The sequence below is a fragment of the Epinephelus fuscoguttatus genome, linkage group LG3 (assembly GCF_011397635.1).
Source record: "Epinephelus fuscoguttatus linkage group LG3, E.fuscoguttatus.final_Chr_v1".
Lineage (NCBI taxonomy): Eukaryota > Metazoa > Chordata > Actinopteri > Perciformes > Serranidae > Epinephelus > Epinephelus fuscoguttatus.
The window spans coordinates 36,781,431-36,798,303 of record NC_064754.1 but is presented as its reverse complement, the minus strand read 5'-3'; the positions used below and the strand labels follow the sequence as shown (position 1 = coordinate 36,798,303).

Here is a 16,873-nt window from a genome sequence, read left to right as displayed (position 1 = left end):
GAAATTACACTGAGGACAAGTTTCTTTCTAATTATTATTTTATATCTATCAAAAAAGTGTATTTCCTAGTTTCATATTCAAGTCAAACATCTTCAGTGCCCTCACAGTGACGCAGAAAAATTGTACTAAGTGAAAACTGCTGAATAGTTTGTGCTGCAACATATTTAAGTGAGAAGGTTTTTATTTTAACATCATTTATTTATTTGTGTTTCAAAATACTCATTTGTGATTGACTAGCACATGTCCATTTAAACTATATTAAAGTGCTAAATCTGTGTGAAAGGATTATTAAACGGCAGGTAACCATAGCAATGGCCCTTAACTCACTCACTCAGTTAATTCTCACTGGTGAGACAGACTGAGCCATGGGTTTGATTGACTAAAATCCAACTTATTATAATGGATGATGATTCATTCCCAGACAGTAAGTGGACAGTATGACAGACTGTGTGAGCATGTGTGTGCACGTGTCTGTCAAATGACCTGCTTCAGGTAAAAAAAGTTTTTTCTTTGCCCCACAGAGTTTGTTTCTGTCCTCCTCTGTCTTTAGTGCTGATATGATTGATATTAGTCAATCGAAAGACAATTAATCTCCGATCATTCTGATGCTCGATTAATCATTTCACTGAGTCGAACATTTGCTGGTTGCAGCTTCTTAAATGTGAGAATTTGATGCTTCCCTTCGTCATTTATGATAGTAAATAAAGAGAATTTGGATTTTGGACTGTTGCTTGGACAACATTTTAAGATGTCACTTTGGGTTCTGGGTATTTTTGATTGATTAATCATAAAAATAATCAAGGGATTAATCAATACTTAAAATAATCATTAGTTACAGCCCGATTCACTGATATGCTTTTGTGCTTTGTTTGCATTTATGTTTTGGTGTAAACTGGTAGGAATTAAAGGCAGAAGCAATAAGATTGATGGCAGTGTGAGTATTCCTACTCTCACAGATGCAACAGCACTTACAGAGGAGAGTGGGAGATGTTAATTAAGCACAGCGTCTACACACACAGTCCTGAGAAGAGGTCTAATCAGTAAGTGAAAACACCTGTGTGGGCAGACCATGGGTGTGTAGGAGATGCAGCAGCATAACAACAAAATCTCATCCTGTGAACTGAAATGAATTTCCTCTTCAGGAAACCAGGGAAATTGGAACAATTCATCTGCTAGTTTGCAGAGTAATTCAACACAGAAGTTGAACTGTGCGAGAATGCTAAACGTTTTGTAAATCTGCCCTTAAAAACTCAAAACTACTTCATGGTCCGTTAGCTGATTTTAAAAGATGTTTGCCCCTCAGGAAATCAAACAGAAGAATGTTGATGCATCAACACTGACATGAAGTTAAATCGAACTTCCAGGCAAATAAATAGCAGACACTGAGGGCCAAAAGATGACATTAAGAGTGTCACTCATCTCATCCCTCTATTACACTCAGACACTTGTTTACTATACAGTGAATCTCAGAATAGATTTTGAGTTGTTGTTGTTCTTAAACAACAGATAGTGGAACAATGCGCTGATGACCCATGAAAAAGGACATTTGAGTCTTTGCTTCTCTTTTACTCTCCTGCTGCTGTGGACACAGGTTTAAAAAAAACCCAGCAGTGTTCATCATACAGTATGTTGTCGGGCAGGTGAAAGATTTATGAACACGCCTCTGGAATCTTCTCCTGTTGCCTCTCTCTTGTTGGTGACTTTTCAGCTTGCTGTGTGCATGCATTCAAGTGTTACCATGCTATAACGGAGAACTCGGTTTGACTATGTTGTTTTTTTTAACCTGTGCTTTACTTTTTAAGTATTGGCCATTACTCTTGTGAAGAAAATATTTTACTCACTGACTTCATGGCTGAGGTTTTAAACATGCTGACTGTTTTACTGTTTTTCATTATTGAAACCACTAACATTCCAGATGTCAGGATAATGATTACCCAATCATCCACTGTAAACATTTACTAGAGCTAACTAACTTCCTGGTTGAACTTTAATCTACTGTACTTGGCACAGTAATGGATGGACTTCATTTTCACTTACATAACAGCTTGAGGTGATAGTTACTGGACTTTTACTTGTTATACAGAAGGAAACAATGCCTCCACTCCAATTAGGCATCCCAGATTATTTTTATTATTAATACATTCGTTGAGTTTCTTTTGTTTATTTATTTCTTGTGGCATTGTAATAATGCCTGCCAAAACTTTACAGAGCCCAAAGTAACATTAAGTTGCTTATGAGGTCCCATCAACAGTCGAAACGACAAAGATACTTGAATTTAAATAATATAAAACAGTGCAAAGCAGCAAATCACTTTAAAGATGCTGGAACTACTAAAAGTTTGGCACTTTTGGACAAAAAAACAAACGTGGATTATATATATAAAAAAGCTTTTCATAAAAGCCCAGAGACTATTATTAGTTATTTTTCTGACAAATTCTGACTATTTTGTGGTTAATCTATTGTTTTTTGTTTCTTTGTTTCATAGTTTTCCTTTTTTTTTAGTTGTATTTTGTTTCTTTTTGCCTTGGATTTTTAATTATATATTTGTTTTACGCTATGAAGTATTATTTGTTTGCGTGGACCCCAGAAAGAGTAGTTGTTACCTTGGTAGTGATTAATGGGGATCCAAATAAATAAATAAAATAGAATAAAGATCGGCTATCACCAAATAGTGAACTGTAGTCCAACCCAGACTGAGCAACAGTTCTATCTGAGACCCGTGACAACTTTCTGATGAATGAATAAGGATAAATAATACATTCTTCCGAGTGCTGTTTTGTTTTTTGTTTTTGTTTTTCTTCCGACGGTCACGGCCATAGACATCGGGGGCAGCTAATGCAGTTAAGACGGCAACAGCCTCACTCAACTAAGCCAATCAAATCGATTTGCCGACAGTTTGGTAGAGAGAACAACAGTGTAACAACAACAGCGAGAAGTGTGAAAGAGATATCAGCATGGAGCATGAAGCAATGGACCCTGCTACTTTCTGGCTACAGACTGTGTCTGAGAACACTAGTCTTATCACAATACTGGAATTTCTAACTTTGATACTATGTCATGAAAAATGTTATTTGACACCATAATAGGGCTATAACATGAAGACGACTTTGCTTTTCTTGGTTGGTGACAGAGAATAGCACTATGACTGTATTAAACATTAACAATAATTCTAACTTTTTTTTTTTTACATGTATTCTTGCGGTAGTGCACATGTTCAAAAGCCTCTGAGACTGTCACAAAAGGCAGAGAAGAACAAAACAAAATCAAGCCGCAGAAGCCTATGTGCAACCGGGGCGAATGAGGTGAGTGGTGAGAAGACAGCACTGTGAGTGAGTTAGTCAGAGGAGACGGGGCTACAGGGGCACCTCAGCAGTGTGTGTCAAATAGCTGGTGGAGAAAAGAGAGAGCCAGAAGACGCAGCAGATCATGATGTGTCAATACTGCAGAAAATGAGCACTGAAATAGTTTAAAATACTCAGAATCAATATGTACTGATATATTTTTTACAACACTACCACCAGAGTTGGGTATAATGTGTTACTTTGATTACTTTTTGCAGTAACGAGTAACCTAACGCGTTAGTTTACTGTTTGAGTAATCAAATACTTGAGTACATTTTCAAACAAGCCATCAGTTACTTCCGTTACTTTTAGAACGCTGGTCCTTCAGCTCTGAAACAGCAATGGCTGTTGTTTGGTTCTAATAACGGAGATAACGTTAAACCTATCAGTCTGAAAGAAGCCACAGAGCTTGTGGCTCGCTACGTGGTCGGAGAAATGCTGCCATTGTCTACGGTGGAGTCTAAGTAGGTGGAGGAGGACTCGCTGACAGACATATTTCAGACTCAGGACTTGCATTATGCCTGGTACACACTACACGCTGGTACTCACCAATTATCCCTGGTCGTCTTTCACGGCGTGTGTGATGTCATCGGGTTATTCTTGTCCTATTTTTATTACTTTCACTATTATTTGAGTCACTGTGTCTGTTCATGTGCCAGCTGAAATGATGTTGTAGTCACCTAAAAGCATCAGCAGATGGCAGGAGCTACATTTGAAGCGCCATACATAAACTGTCAAGCTACTGTATCTTCCACAGGAAGTTCTGACAAATGTTTCAGAATAAAAGTGTATTTAGAAAATGGAGGGATTCTCTCAGCCGAGATTATAAGGGGCTTTTAATTTGAAACAAGTGTTGAGTTTGAAATGACGGTGCGATATGTTAACTTTACAAAGACAACGGAGCGGATATAAAGTAAATATATAAACACGCAGAGGGATTAATAAATAACGGACCGTCTATAATGTAGTTTGTTTCAAATGAAGCTGTGAGCCTCTGCAGTTGTGGTGAGTAAAAGCCCCGCCGCTATTTGTTAATGTTATTACTTTATGTCTGACTGTGAGGATGTACCATTGTTTGCTAGCTTGATGCTAATGACAGTAACGTTAACTCAGCAGGTTGACAAAGTGCCTCTGCTGTTTCACACCATCATTTCCCCCTTTTACTCTGTGTGGTAACACCCCTAGAGGAAATATTAAAAACGCTGGGGTGTTGTTGTCATACAGTTGTCTACGGCAGCAGAAAGTTCTGTGTTTCTACTGGTCAAAGTGACGGCTGTGATGGGAGAATTGGATCTCAGTGAAGGGCAAGTGGTCCATAACTTTAATTTTGGAGACAAAAAATGCAGGCTTAGCGCCCTGTGGTCCATTGCCCAGTAGGAAATGTAGAATACTCAAAACCACTTTAAAAGTACTTGAGTTACTTTTCTCAGGGAGTAACGCAGTAAGGTAACTGGTTACTTTTTTAAAAAGTAACACAGTAACGTACTTTGATTACTTTTAAAGTAACCCTTACCCAACACTGACTACCACAGACCTTGACCATTGACTTACAGCAGTGAGTCCAGGCTCACCAATGAGCACCTACACACGTGCATTAGGAATGCCAGGATTCAGTCACAGTCCTATTTTCCTGAAGCTCTGTTTGCAGTTTTTCCAAAAAGGGCACTTTTCTATTTATTCATTTTAGTCAGAAGATTCAGGCTTGTTTTCTTTTACATGAAATGTAGACCTTAGGTGCATTGTGCTGGGAAAAATTGTTTTCCGTACGAGTGCCATTCAAGCTTAATGTGTCTGTGCAGTATGTTGAAAGTATCCTACTTGGAAATTGAGCATTGTTTATTTTATTTTAATAGACATGGAGGTTAGTTATAGGACACAGTTTAGACATTATGAGACTGAGACCTTTGCTGGGAGGAAAATTTAATTTCTGGGCCTCTTTGAATTTTAATTGAATTCCCCTGCCATAGATAGTTATGGTCCACCCACACAGGTGTTTCCACTTATTTTAACCTGATTCAACATTTTCTCAGGGCTGTGATATGTGGGAGTCTGCAGACTGCTTGATTTACATCTCCCTCACTCTCCTATTACACCTAGAGTTTAGTGACGTCAGATAATTTCTAGCATAACGTCACAATTTTACCCAGAGCAGAGGTCTCTCTATGTGTGTGTGTGTGTGTGTGTGTGTGTACCTGGTCCGGGGAGATGTTGCCCTCCTCTGCCACCATGGCTCTGAGGCAGGACAGGGAACCAAAGAGAGGTACAGCCAGCCCCACCCGCAGGTACCTCTGACCCTTCGTACTGAACACCAGCGTCACACACATCGGCCTGTGGGGCAAACAGAAGATGAAGGGAGGAAGTGCGTATGTGTGTGTGTGTGTGTGTGTGTGTGTGAGGGAGGGGTAGGAGGACAGACAGAGGAAGATAGATGATATGCTAGAGCAAAGTGCCGAATTGTTTTGCAATTCTGATTTTGCATGTTTACATTATTACAGATTCCAAACACACCCTGGCATACTGAGTTATTTACATATTTGTATGCAGACACACACACACACACACACACACACACACATCAGGTGTTGCGCACATCCTGTTCGGAGACACACATATCAGCCAAAACCAAAAAAGAGAGAGAGACTAATGCAATTGTGCAGAATTCAAAGACACTAGGGGCAACAGAAACTGCATTGTCAGTTTGTTCCCGAGATGTATTCAGTCTTGATGTATTTCAGCTGCTAAACAGCAAAACAAAACTTTCAATAATATGAGACTTTGAACTGCACTGCTGAGCTGTTTAATGTCTAATAAGATTGGGGAAAAGATTTCCTCTGACAATACTGTTGTACAAAATCTAATTTCATGAGCATAAACCATTCGATTTGTCTGCGTCTGGCTTAATATCTGAAGTGAATTAACTATTTTCAGATGTCGTCTTGTTGTGTTTCATTTTTCCCTTGAGTGTGTGTAGATTTATGCGTGACTGGACATGACGAGCTAAACCAGCACATTGGCGATGGTCCCGAAGGAGGCTGCTGTGTGCTGGGACACGTCTGATTTACAGCAATCTGCACACGTCCTGTGAGGGATGCAGGGACGGGAAATGATGGAGGGATCATAGAAAGATGAGAGAACATAAATGAGAGCAGCTAGTACCGAGGAAAAAGACAGAGCGGGGAGACAGCGTAAGGTCACGCCTTCTCATTTGGGAAGAAGGCGGTGTAATCGCTGACACCTCCACTTCCTGTTTCCCATCATGCATTATTCAGGTGAGTAATGTGTTAGCAGTGGGGAGGCTGACAGGGCAGACGGCAGAGGATCTGAGCAGCTGTTTTGTTTACGTTGTTAGATGCTCCTGAGATGAGAAACCGAGATGTGCAATGAAAAGGCATGAGAGGTGTGATGACACTCGAGAGGAACAGGAAATAGAGATGTCATCTAACAAAGTAGTCTTTTCTTTCTTTTTTTTTTTTTTGCAGCCTCCCAGCCCCCCTGCTGGATTCAAGTCTGATAGTCTCTATTAAGCAGCAACCTCTCATATGTTCCCCCAAGAAGCACCAAGAGTGCTAAGTTCTCTGCAGGTTTAAAATGCTGTCGGGAAAAACCACATTAGAGCCGACAGCCTGGTCTCACTTCCAAGGTGTCAAAAGCGCTCCCCAGCCGTGTCACTATGATGCCACCGGGGACACCCTGTAACGTAAGACACCACAGGCTTTCAATCAACTCCAATGTAGATCCATCTGCATCATTGTAAGACATTCAGAGCAACGGAGAACTATTTAAAAGCATGAGTCTCAGCTAGTTCGAGTGAGGTTTAACACACAGTGTTAATATATAATAACACAATGCAATCTTAATCCCAGAGTCTGTTGCTGTTTACCCAGGAATCTCCTTCTGTTGCCAGTGTATTGGGTTTTTTTCATATTTTATGAACTGTAGCTCCCTCTACACCACTGTATATAACATAGTATATTCCACATTACTTTAAACTTCTTGGCACTGTTCCCTGTTCATTTGGTATAAGTGCATTTGAATTTAATAAGACAATTAATTAATCAGTCTAATAAGAAGAATCATGAGTTTATTTCACACTTCACATGACTGTATAAATAGACTTGTGAGAATGTTATCAAATCATTTCAAATATTTGACCTACATGTTGAGTACGCAATTGGACACTTGAACATCCACAAAGTGACAAACAAGGTCCTAATACTACCCTGAAAGCCACACAAAGGCCCAGTGAGACCTACAGATGTCATTCATATTAGTGACTTGGTCACTCTTTAAAGACATTTCAGAATATTTGAAATTGTTTTCGAAAAAATAACTGAAGTAAGAATTATGCAAAGATTGACTGTGTAAGGTAAGATCCGGAGAAAACACTCAGAGATACTGCCATCCTCCCTTTCTTTCTGCCACACTGGCATTATCTGCAGCACCCAGACCTCAATGCCCCACTGCCAGCCAGGCCCTGCTGTGTCTCTGGGGGCCCTCAGACTTATCAGGCATTCTGTTGGGATACTGCTGCAGCAGGACGATGCAATGAGGCCACTGTGTGTGTGTGTGTGTGTGTGTGTGTGTGTGTGTGTGTGTGTGTGTGGATCAGGTCAGTGTGGGGGGCCAGCAGTGAGTCCAAAGCGAACCTGAATGAATTTCCCTCTGTGCTGGGCTCAGGCAGCGGCAGACACAGACCACACACTGTCAGAGAAGTCGCGCTGTAAAACTGAGTTTGGGGTTCGCACTGTGGGAACCATGCAGGGAGGATTCAGAGCAGCGGTGTCTGCATGTTTGAAGATAGGAGGATTCACCGAACACTGAATGTAAGCAAATCATGAAATCGTGTGAATGGATTTGAACTGATTTTTTTTTTTTTTTGTCTTTAAAGATGTCTGAAGCATGACTGGACACATGGGCAGAGGGAGAAAGGGGATAAGATGAGACACAACCTCCAATGTTGTGTTCACCCAGTATGCCTTGGTCACCAAGATGCCTCTCATTCAACTGCTTTTAAAGGCCTTGCCCTGTTTTCAGTAATCGCCTGAATACAAATGTCCATCCTCCAGACTGGCGGACTGAGCCGTCACAAACTTCAGTTGTATGCACTGTGATGTGTTTACTGGCATCACATAAAGTCTGCGCGGGCACAAGACTGCAAGCTGCTAATAGACAGGCTGCAAGCGACAATTATAATCATGTACATACAGTGGTGGCTGCCCTCATATTCCTCACACAAGTTGATGAATAGCGTCTGCTCATATGATCTGTCTCTGCAGATAACAAGATCTATAAGTCCAATATATAGGCTCTTTGTGAGGGATAAAAGTCATATTCTCACACACACACACACACACACACACACACACACACACACACACACACATTCAAATACAGAAATGTTTGTGATTAATGACCAGACTATGACTAAATAAGAAGAACTACTTCTGTTTTTCAGTCATTTGTTAGCTTATATATTTGGCACCACACTGCATAGCTTTTATACGGTAGGCTATAACAATATAATGCATTCTATAGACTACTTCTACATGTTTGTGTATCATGATGCGGTTGAATATTATTTCTGACCTACATGATTTAAGTAAATCACAATATCGCCTCTATATTGCAATGAACTATAGGTAATTAAATCAGTGACATCTATACCCCCAGCAGACTTTCTTGAAGTCTGCAGAAAGACCACCTGAGGTCCCTTGTGGACTGGATGAATTGTGGATTTGGATGGCCCTCAGCACTTGCAGACTTCCCGGGAACACGCCTAGAAAGTCTGCGAGTGCGATGAAGTCTGGAAATTTGAATTCATCCACTGTGGCTGATTAGACCTCTGCTCAGGTTGAAAGTGGGTTGGAGTTTCGATGGAAATTACTTGAGGTTTCTCATTCTACCATTTGGAATGATGAAGGTGTAATCTGTCCCGCCCTGACAGATGCAACAAAGCTTACTGAAGACTCAGGAAAGTGTTAATCAATTACAGTTTATACAGACCCACACAGTCATGAGAAGAGGTCTAATCAGGAAAAAATATTAAAATCACCTGTGTGGGTGTGTAGGGTCTTTAATTGGAACCAGTAACTGCTTGCTGATGCCTATCATACACTTGAGCCACAACGTCTCATATCCATCATCCTCTCTCTCCCTGTTTGCATCTCTGTTGTCAAAATAAAAAAAAAAGTCCTTTGTGCATTCCCTCTGCCTCTCTTGTTTTCTCTCTGTCTCTTTCTTCATATGTCAGAGTCGTACTGTCTTACAGTCGGACCTTGCTGACATGCAGCTTCTGCTGCTGTTAAGAATGGAAACGACACAGAAAGTGTTTGGTCAGGGACTTTTGATGGCCAACATTTATCACTCTGATATGACCACGGCCAGTAGCTGTTGGTGTGTGGAGTATGAGCAAATGTGTGTCTACACATGTCCGTGTAGTCATATTCTACAAATTCCCTTTGGAAATGTGTGCTTTAACAGTGCATCTGTTATGATAGATGTCTTTTTCTACTTATCCATTGAGGCAAGTCATCCGGCTATATTAGGTAATCTAGACACTCATATCTGTATCATTGATATCAGGTGACAACCTCACACATCTAGAGTGTCAACTGCTTTATCATTTTGTCCTAAACACGGCCAAAAATGTATTTTGTTAGGTCATGTTGACCATGACCTTTGACCTTCAACCACACAATTCTCTTCAGTTTAGTCTTCAGTCCAAGTGGATGTTTGTGTCAAATTGAAAGAAATCCCCTTAAGGTGTTGTTGAGATATCACGTTCACAAGAATGAGACAAATGCAAGGTCACAATGACCTTGACCTTTAACAACCAAAATCCATCAGTGCATTGTTGAGTCAAAGTGTACATTTGTACCAAATTTGGAAAAATATAATCCCTCAAGCTATTCTTGAGACATCACCTTCATGAAGATAAGATGAATGCAAAGTCACTGCGACCTTGACCTTTGACACTTGACCACTGAAATCTAATAGGTTATCCTTGAGTCCAAATTAACCTTAGTGGCAAATGTGAAGAAATTCTCTCAAGGCGTTTTTTTAGATATTACATTCACAAAAATGAGACAAACAAGGTCACAGTGACCTTGACCTTTGACCTATGGCCACAAAACTCTAATCAGTTCATCATTAAATCCAACTGTACATTTATGCCAAATTTGAAGAAATTCCCTTGAAGTGTTCTTGAAATATCGTGCAGACGGACGGATAGACTGACAAGCCGAAAAAACATAATGCCTGCAGCCACGGCTATCCCCGTTATGGAGGCATAAAACTCAGCAAAAGTGGATTAGAAGAACTAAAGTTGAGGAACAGACAGCAAGCAGAAAGTCCAAGTTATTCCCTTAATACAGTGCTGCAAGGCAGAAAAACATGTGCAGTGCCATCATCAAATAATATCTGATATATATACAGTACTTATAACTCTATATGTGTGTTATACATCACCTGGTTTGCCGTAGGGGGATAGGCAGGGAGATACATGAAAATGGGTCGAAGGTGTTGCTCTGCTTAAGGCAATGAGGGCACGTCAGAGAAGACCTGGAGACAGACAGACAGACAGACAGACGGAGAGAGCAATTTTAATCATTTCTGTAGTACATGACTTCAGCTCATCATTCACTCTCAGTTTGATATTCTTGAAATAAATAGTACATATTTTCACTCTCCACAGCCTCTTTTCCCCAATTTTTCCCACGTCACTCGGTTTTTGGTCCATTTTCACCTCAGCCAATCCACTCACAAAGCCTACATTCGACAACAGCGCTTATCAGAAGACAGCTCTTTTAACTTTACAGGAGTTTATACACAGTGCTGGACAGATGGATCGACAGATATCTATATATATACCTACATGCCAAATCCTCACATTTCCTCTAAAGTATGGAGTTAAAGTGCAGTACAAATTGACTGTCTCATGTGCTGCATGCAGTTAAAACCTCCATGGTGGTTAAATGTGAATATTCCACGTGGACACTGGTGAATACTAAGCACTGAATCAGGCCATCTGGACTCGATCTGCTGTTGAGAAAAGGGCAGCAAAGCAGCAGGGGTGGGATGCTGCTCAGAATTTTAGCACAGAAAGCCCAGAGTTAGGCAGGTGAGATATTGCAGGAAATTAAAAGGGCTGTATCCTAAGCTGGAGAGGAGAGGAGAGGAGGAGTAGTATGGAGAGAGAAGAAAGCAGAGAGGAAAGGTAAAGGATGAAAGGTGGAGGGGATATAAAGGCAGAGAGGATAGTGGAGAGATGGTGGAGCCGAGAGGAACAAAGATGACTTGAGACTAAAACGAAGGGCAGCAGACACAGCAGAGGTTGGAAAGGCAGAGGAAACAAAAGTGAAGAGCAAAGAGACAGAGATGAAGAGAAAGACAACAAAGTGCGGGGCTCAGTGGGAGGACAGATGAAAAATGAACAGAAGGTTGGCAGCAGGACCGTCGAGTTGACAAAAACTAGAAAGCAAAGCTGATGGAGAAAAAAGACATGGACAGGACCCGTCAAGGTCTTTGAGCCAACGGGTGTGCAGCAGATCAGAGTGGAAGAATGACATGAGGCTAGAAAAACTGACAATCCCAACCTATGGGCTGCTATCAGCAAAAATTTGCAGCCAAACACAGTTTTCAAAGACAGATAGTACTCAGTGACCTCATTATGATCTACGGGAAACACTGATAAAAGAATTTTGGGGGAATATGCTTCTTTGCTTTCTTGTCAAATAAGTTCACTTAAGTTCAAATCAGTTGAGAAGATCAATGCCACTGTTATGACTGTGTGTTAAATATGAAGCAAGAAGAGCCAGTTAGCTTAGCTTAGCTTAGCCTAATGAACTGGAAACAGGGGAACAGCTAGCCTGGCTCTGTCCAAAAGTAACCAAGTCCACTTGTCAGCACCTCCAAAGCTCTCTAACTAACACATTATATATCTAGTTTAATTTATATGAAAAAACTTGTAAAAATTACAATTTGTCGGTTTAAAGGGGAATATGCATGGGCTATTTCTTGGCCAGGTGCGGTAACTTCTAACAGTATTTGTATGGATTAAACAAACAATATTTAAGATGTTAATTAGTGATCTGTAGTGGTGCTGGTAGGTGGATTTTGTTGCCTTTGGATGGATCTAGGCTAGCTGTTTCCCTCTATTTCCAGTCTCTATGCTAAGCTCAGCTAAGCTAACTGACTGCTGACTAGAGTTTTAGGCCCAGTGTCCACTAACACGTTTTTACCCAGCTAAAACGCCAGGTGCTCCTCAGGAAACGCCCAGCTGGGAGCATTTGAAAGCACTTTGGAGGTGCAGCCTTTTTTCAGCTGAGGTGCTCTGGTTGCATCGAGACGCTATGATACAGACTAAACCCGGAAGTAAACATGTCAGCAAAAGGTAAAGTAGTTGCTCTGGATGAGGGGAGGGCTGAAGCATGCAGGGAGAGAGGACAGCTTTTAGCTTTTTATCTTTATTTGACAGGACAGATTAGGTGTGAAAGGGGGAGTAAGTGGGGATGACATGCAGCAAAAGACCGTGGGTTGGAATTGAATCCGGATCGCTGCGGCAAGGACACAACCACATGAGCTACTGGGCAACCCCAGCCCCTAATATTTATACACAAACAAAATAGTGGTATTGATCTTCTCATCTGGTTCTTGGCAGGAAAGTGAATGAGCATATCTCCCAAAATGTTCAACTATTCCTTTTAGACATAAATGTAGCAAACAGCACAGCCCTAGGCCAACAAGCTCATTTTTGTTGCTCTATTACTTGACTGTGTAAGTGTTACATGACAAACCCAGTTACTGGGTTTGTCATGTCAGTTATGGAGGTGTTTTACAGCTCTAATCTGTATTTAATTAAGGCCTAATCCCATTTCTTATTTTTACCTCTACCCCTCCAGCGTCCCTTTCCCCTCGGAACAGAGTTACAAGGGATAATGATTAAAATCTTCCTGTCTGACAGTGGTTCTTAAACTGTGGGTTGGGCTCCACTGGGAGGGCATAGAGCCTCTGCAGGTGGATGATCAGGACAAAAATATGGAATGAAAAAAGCTGAATGAATATGATTTATGTGGGGAAAGCAAATAAGGGTTTGTTGATGCTATCAGGCTGGTCTTTATTTCACAAAAATTCAATATACACAAAGTTTACGACCCACTGCCCTATCAAATGGTAAAACCCTTCAAGACCCTAGATGAGATGAGACTAAGGCAATAATGACACTATCACATAATTGGAGATGAAAATCAGACACACTTCATTCACAGCTTAAGTTTCACACAATCGATCAATCAATCAAGTCATCAAATAAAAAAGAAGACTGCTTAATTACCAGGCTACTATGGATTCTCTTCAGGATAACATTAGCAACCCGTGCTTCTGCAGTGGTAATAGACGAGTGGTAACAAATATAGCAACTTTTTTTTTTATTGCTGTACAGGAAGGTAGAAGTACTGAAAGAAGAAAACCTGATTATGAACTATGAAATACAGCAGGCAGAACCTGAAATATCAAATAAGATCAAAGATATTTTTCTATGATTCTAAAATTACAATAAAATACTTTAAAATTTAAAAACTGTAACTATTGTTGTTATCTATCTTTATTTAGCATTGTATAGCAAATGTTTGTTACTGATGTATCACTGGATGACATACCTATTCACATTATTTCTTAAAAAAAAGGAAGAAATGTCATCAATACATGAGCTATTTAATGAGTAAGATACATGAAATGATTAATGGCAATGAAAGTACATAAAAAACGAACAAATGCAGCAGTTTTGCTGCTGGACTTCAGTTAAATTTTAGGCATCATATGCCATCACAGTGGGAAATGTCACTAGAAAACATGTAGAAATGTGGTACTGTCATGCACACATCAGCAATAACACTGTAATGTTAACTAGTGGTTAGCTACGAGACATCAGCACACTACTAGTGATTTCTTATGCTTGTCATAAAGTAAAGGACCATAATACACTGAAAGTACATTAAACTAAGATAATATGATAGTTATTGTATTTTTTTAAATATTTCTTAACAAAGAAAATGTTAAAAAATATTGCTGATTATTTCTCATAACACTCAGTTTGAAGCATGCCCCTGAAAAACCTCCACATGTAGGGCCATGCAGCTTCAACACTTAGCTCTGCACCTCTATCCAAACAAGAATCAGGACAACCTACCCCTAGAAGTGACCGTGCAAAACAGAGAGGTAAGGGCTTAGGGGTAGGGCCAAGATGTGTATTGGTATTAAGCCATAAAGTCAAGTAACATCTGTGTGTTCAGTCTCAAATATTTTCAGTAAGTCCTCAATATGTCTCCACTGCAAAAACTACCAGGAATCCCTCAAAGGATTATGTGATGGAATCAAGCAGTCGTCTGAAACTGCACAGTGTGGGAAGGGCTAAGCAAATACAATAAAATTCAGCTCTGACTACAAATCCACAGTAAGTTTCCAGTTATGCACATTCCTGAGTGAGTAATGCTTCTGCCTTTATCTTAACAAACCGTGAGTGATACTTCGCCTCGAATAGCCTGCTGTCCTTCCCTAAACTTGACTGTAATCTAGCCTTTTTCATATGGCAGTCAAGTGAAAACACCATGTTCAGTTTGTTCTCGAGTCACATAATCCCCTCATAGTGTTCGAACATAATCCTTTTATTCACGTGAGATCACGTAATGCAATTCAGTGGCTGTGTTGCCTTCCGTGTACTCATTTTGAAGTTTTAGCCAATTTTAAAGCACTGATTCAAACCATTACATTCTCCACTCAAACAATTTCCCTGAGGGAACTTGACAAACATAGCTGAGTTACCCATTTGTCTCCATCAGAGAGAAACCTATTATTATGTATAGGATAATAAGCTTTCAACCGGCTTGAAACTACTGATGCAGCATTAACTGTGGTCATTCCTTAGTAGTTAAGTGTAGTTATATAAAAGTAGTTTGAAAAAGTTGCTGAGTGTTTTAAATGTGACTTCTGGATTGCACCCAAAACTTTAAAGCAGTTTCTTGATACCTGTGTTGATATTTATTTCTGCCACTGTTTGCATTTGATTCTTGAAGGAAAATTAATGCAATTTTGCTGCATAATGCTCTCTTAACACTGACAGCGTCTAGCATGTGTTCATATTTCCTGCGTGCACGCTGCCAGATGCTCGTTTCATCTCCCGGTGTCTCACTATAATTTCTGCCAGCTGGGCTGTATCCAAGTTTGTGGAGATACAAACTTGTCAAATGTACAAATATGCTGGAAATAATAGAACACTTCTCAAACTCCACATTTCCTCACTGTCAGTGTTGTAACCAGCGTGCCGTGGCAGCCAGTCGAGGGCTCGCTAATGATGCCAGTTTGTACTCTGTAAAGCGGACTGACAGGCTGTATTCGCTCACATACACACACAACATTTGCACACCTTAAACTCTGCACTTACTTACACTGAAACTCACATATGTGCGTGCAAGAACATTCGCATGCACCAAAAAACCCCACAGCATCACTTAAAAGCTTGTGCTGAGGTTGACAGTGTTTGCAGTTTGGTGAAGAATACGAGATAAGTATTGCTGCTAATGTCTGTGTGTGTGTGTGTGTGTGTGTGTGTGTGTGTGTGTGTGTGTGTGTAATAGACAGAGAGCAAGGGGTTGTAATGTGTGTACAATGTTCAAGTGCCAAACCAAGAGACCTCCATCCTTTGTTCTGGACCAGTTACCTGGAGCTGCACCCCCCACCCCCCCCAACCACACACACACACACACACACACACACACAAACACATGCACAACACAGCAGCAGCTGCTCTTATTTATCATAAAGAAAGTTGAGCTGCTCAGCATACCCTCCGATCTGCTCTGAGCTAAATAAATAACACTCCACCGGCAGCATCTCTAAATATTATGCAGTATCACGTTGCACGATTCCAGAATTTTTCACACTGTTATTCTAAATTGAGAAGCTTTGCAGCACAATGCAGGGAATGATGTAGGTGATGTGAATGTGCAGCACAAAATAGACCGGGATGTTGGTATATGACACGCGCCATATAAAAGCTGTGATCCATCAGTTTTTGTGTCAGGGATGAGCTGATGTTTGCGAGAAATAGTTTCTTTGACAACTGACAAAAATGTGCATCGACCTATTAGTAGTATATTATTTGTAGCTGAGAGTACGGTGGATTTTTGTATTGGTTATTCTATTTTGTTTAGGGATGTCCCAATCCAGCTTTTTCACTTCCGATCCGATACCGATATTACAGCCTTGAGTTTTGGCCGATACCGATCCGATCCAAGCGCGTATTATACATGTTCACTTATTTTGTTGTCAGTCGTGTTAGAAAAGGTTTGATCAAGCGATATGACTCTAACAAGAACAACTACTTGATTGGGTTACTTAGAATGATCCGCAACAGTTAGTATGAGAAACTGACCCGTTTATTGTTAACAGGGTTAAATAAACAAACTTTAAACTTGAACATTAACATTAAATAAAAAATATCGCTGGTTTGCTTTGGCTGCTTTGAAATTGAAATTAAC

General features: G+C 40.4%; 1 protein-coding gene across 1 annotated transcript in view; it reads right to left on the bottom strand.

Moving 5' to 3' along the window:
• Nucleotides 1-16,873, bottom strand: part of usp43a (ubiquitin specific peptidase 43a) — a 188,985-nt gene that overhangs the window by 89,653 nt on the left and 82,459 nt on the right. The window contains exons 4-5 of the mRNA XM_049571236.1: nt 10,809-10,901; nt 5,534-5,669 (exon numbers count right to left, since the gene is read on the bottom strand). Coding sequence (XP_049427193.1) covers nt 5,534-5,669; nt 10,809-10,901 — 229 coding nt within the window. The remainder of the gene's footprint in view (nt 1-5,533; nt 5,670-10,808; nt 10,902-16,873) is intronic.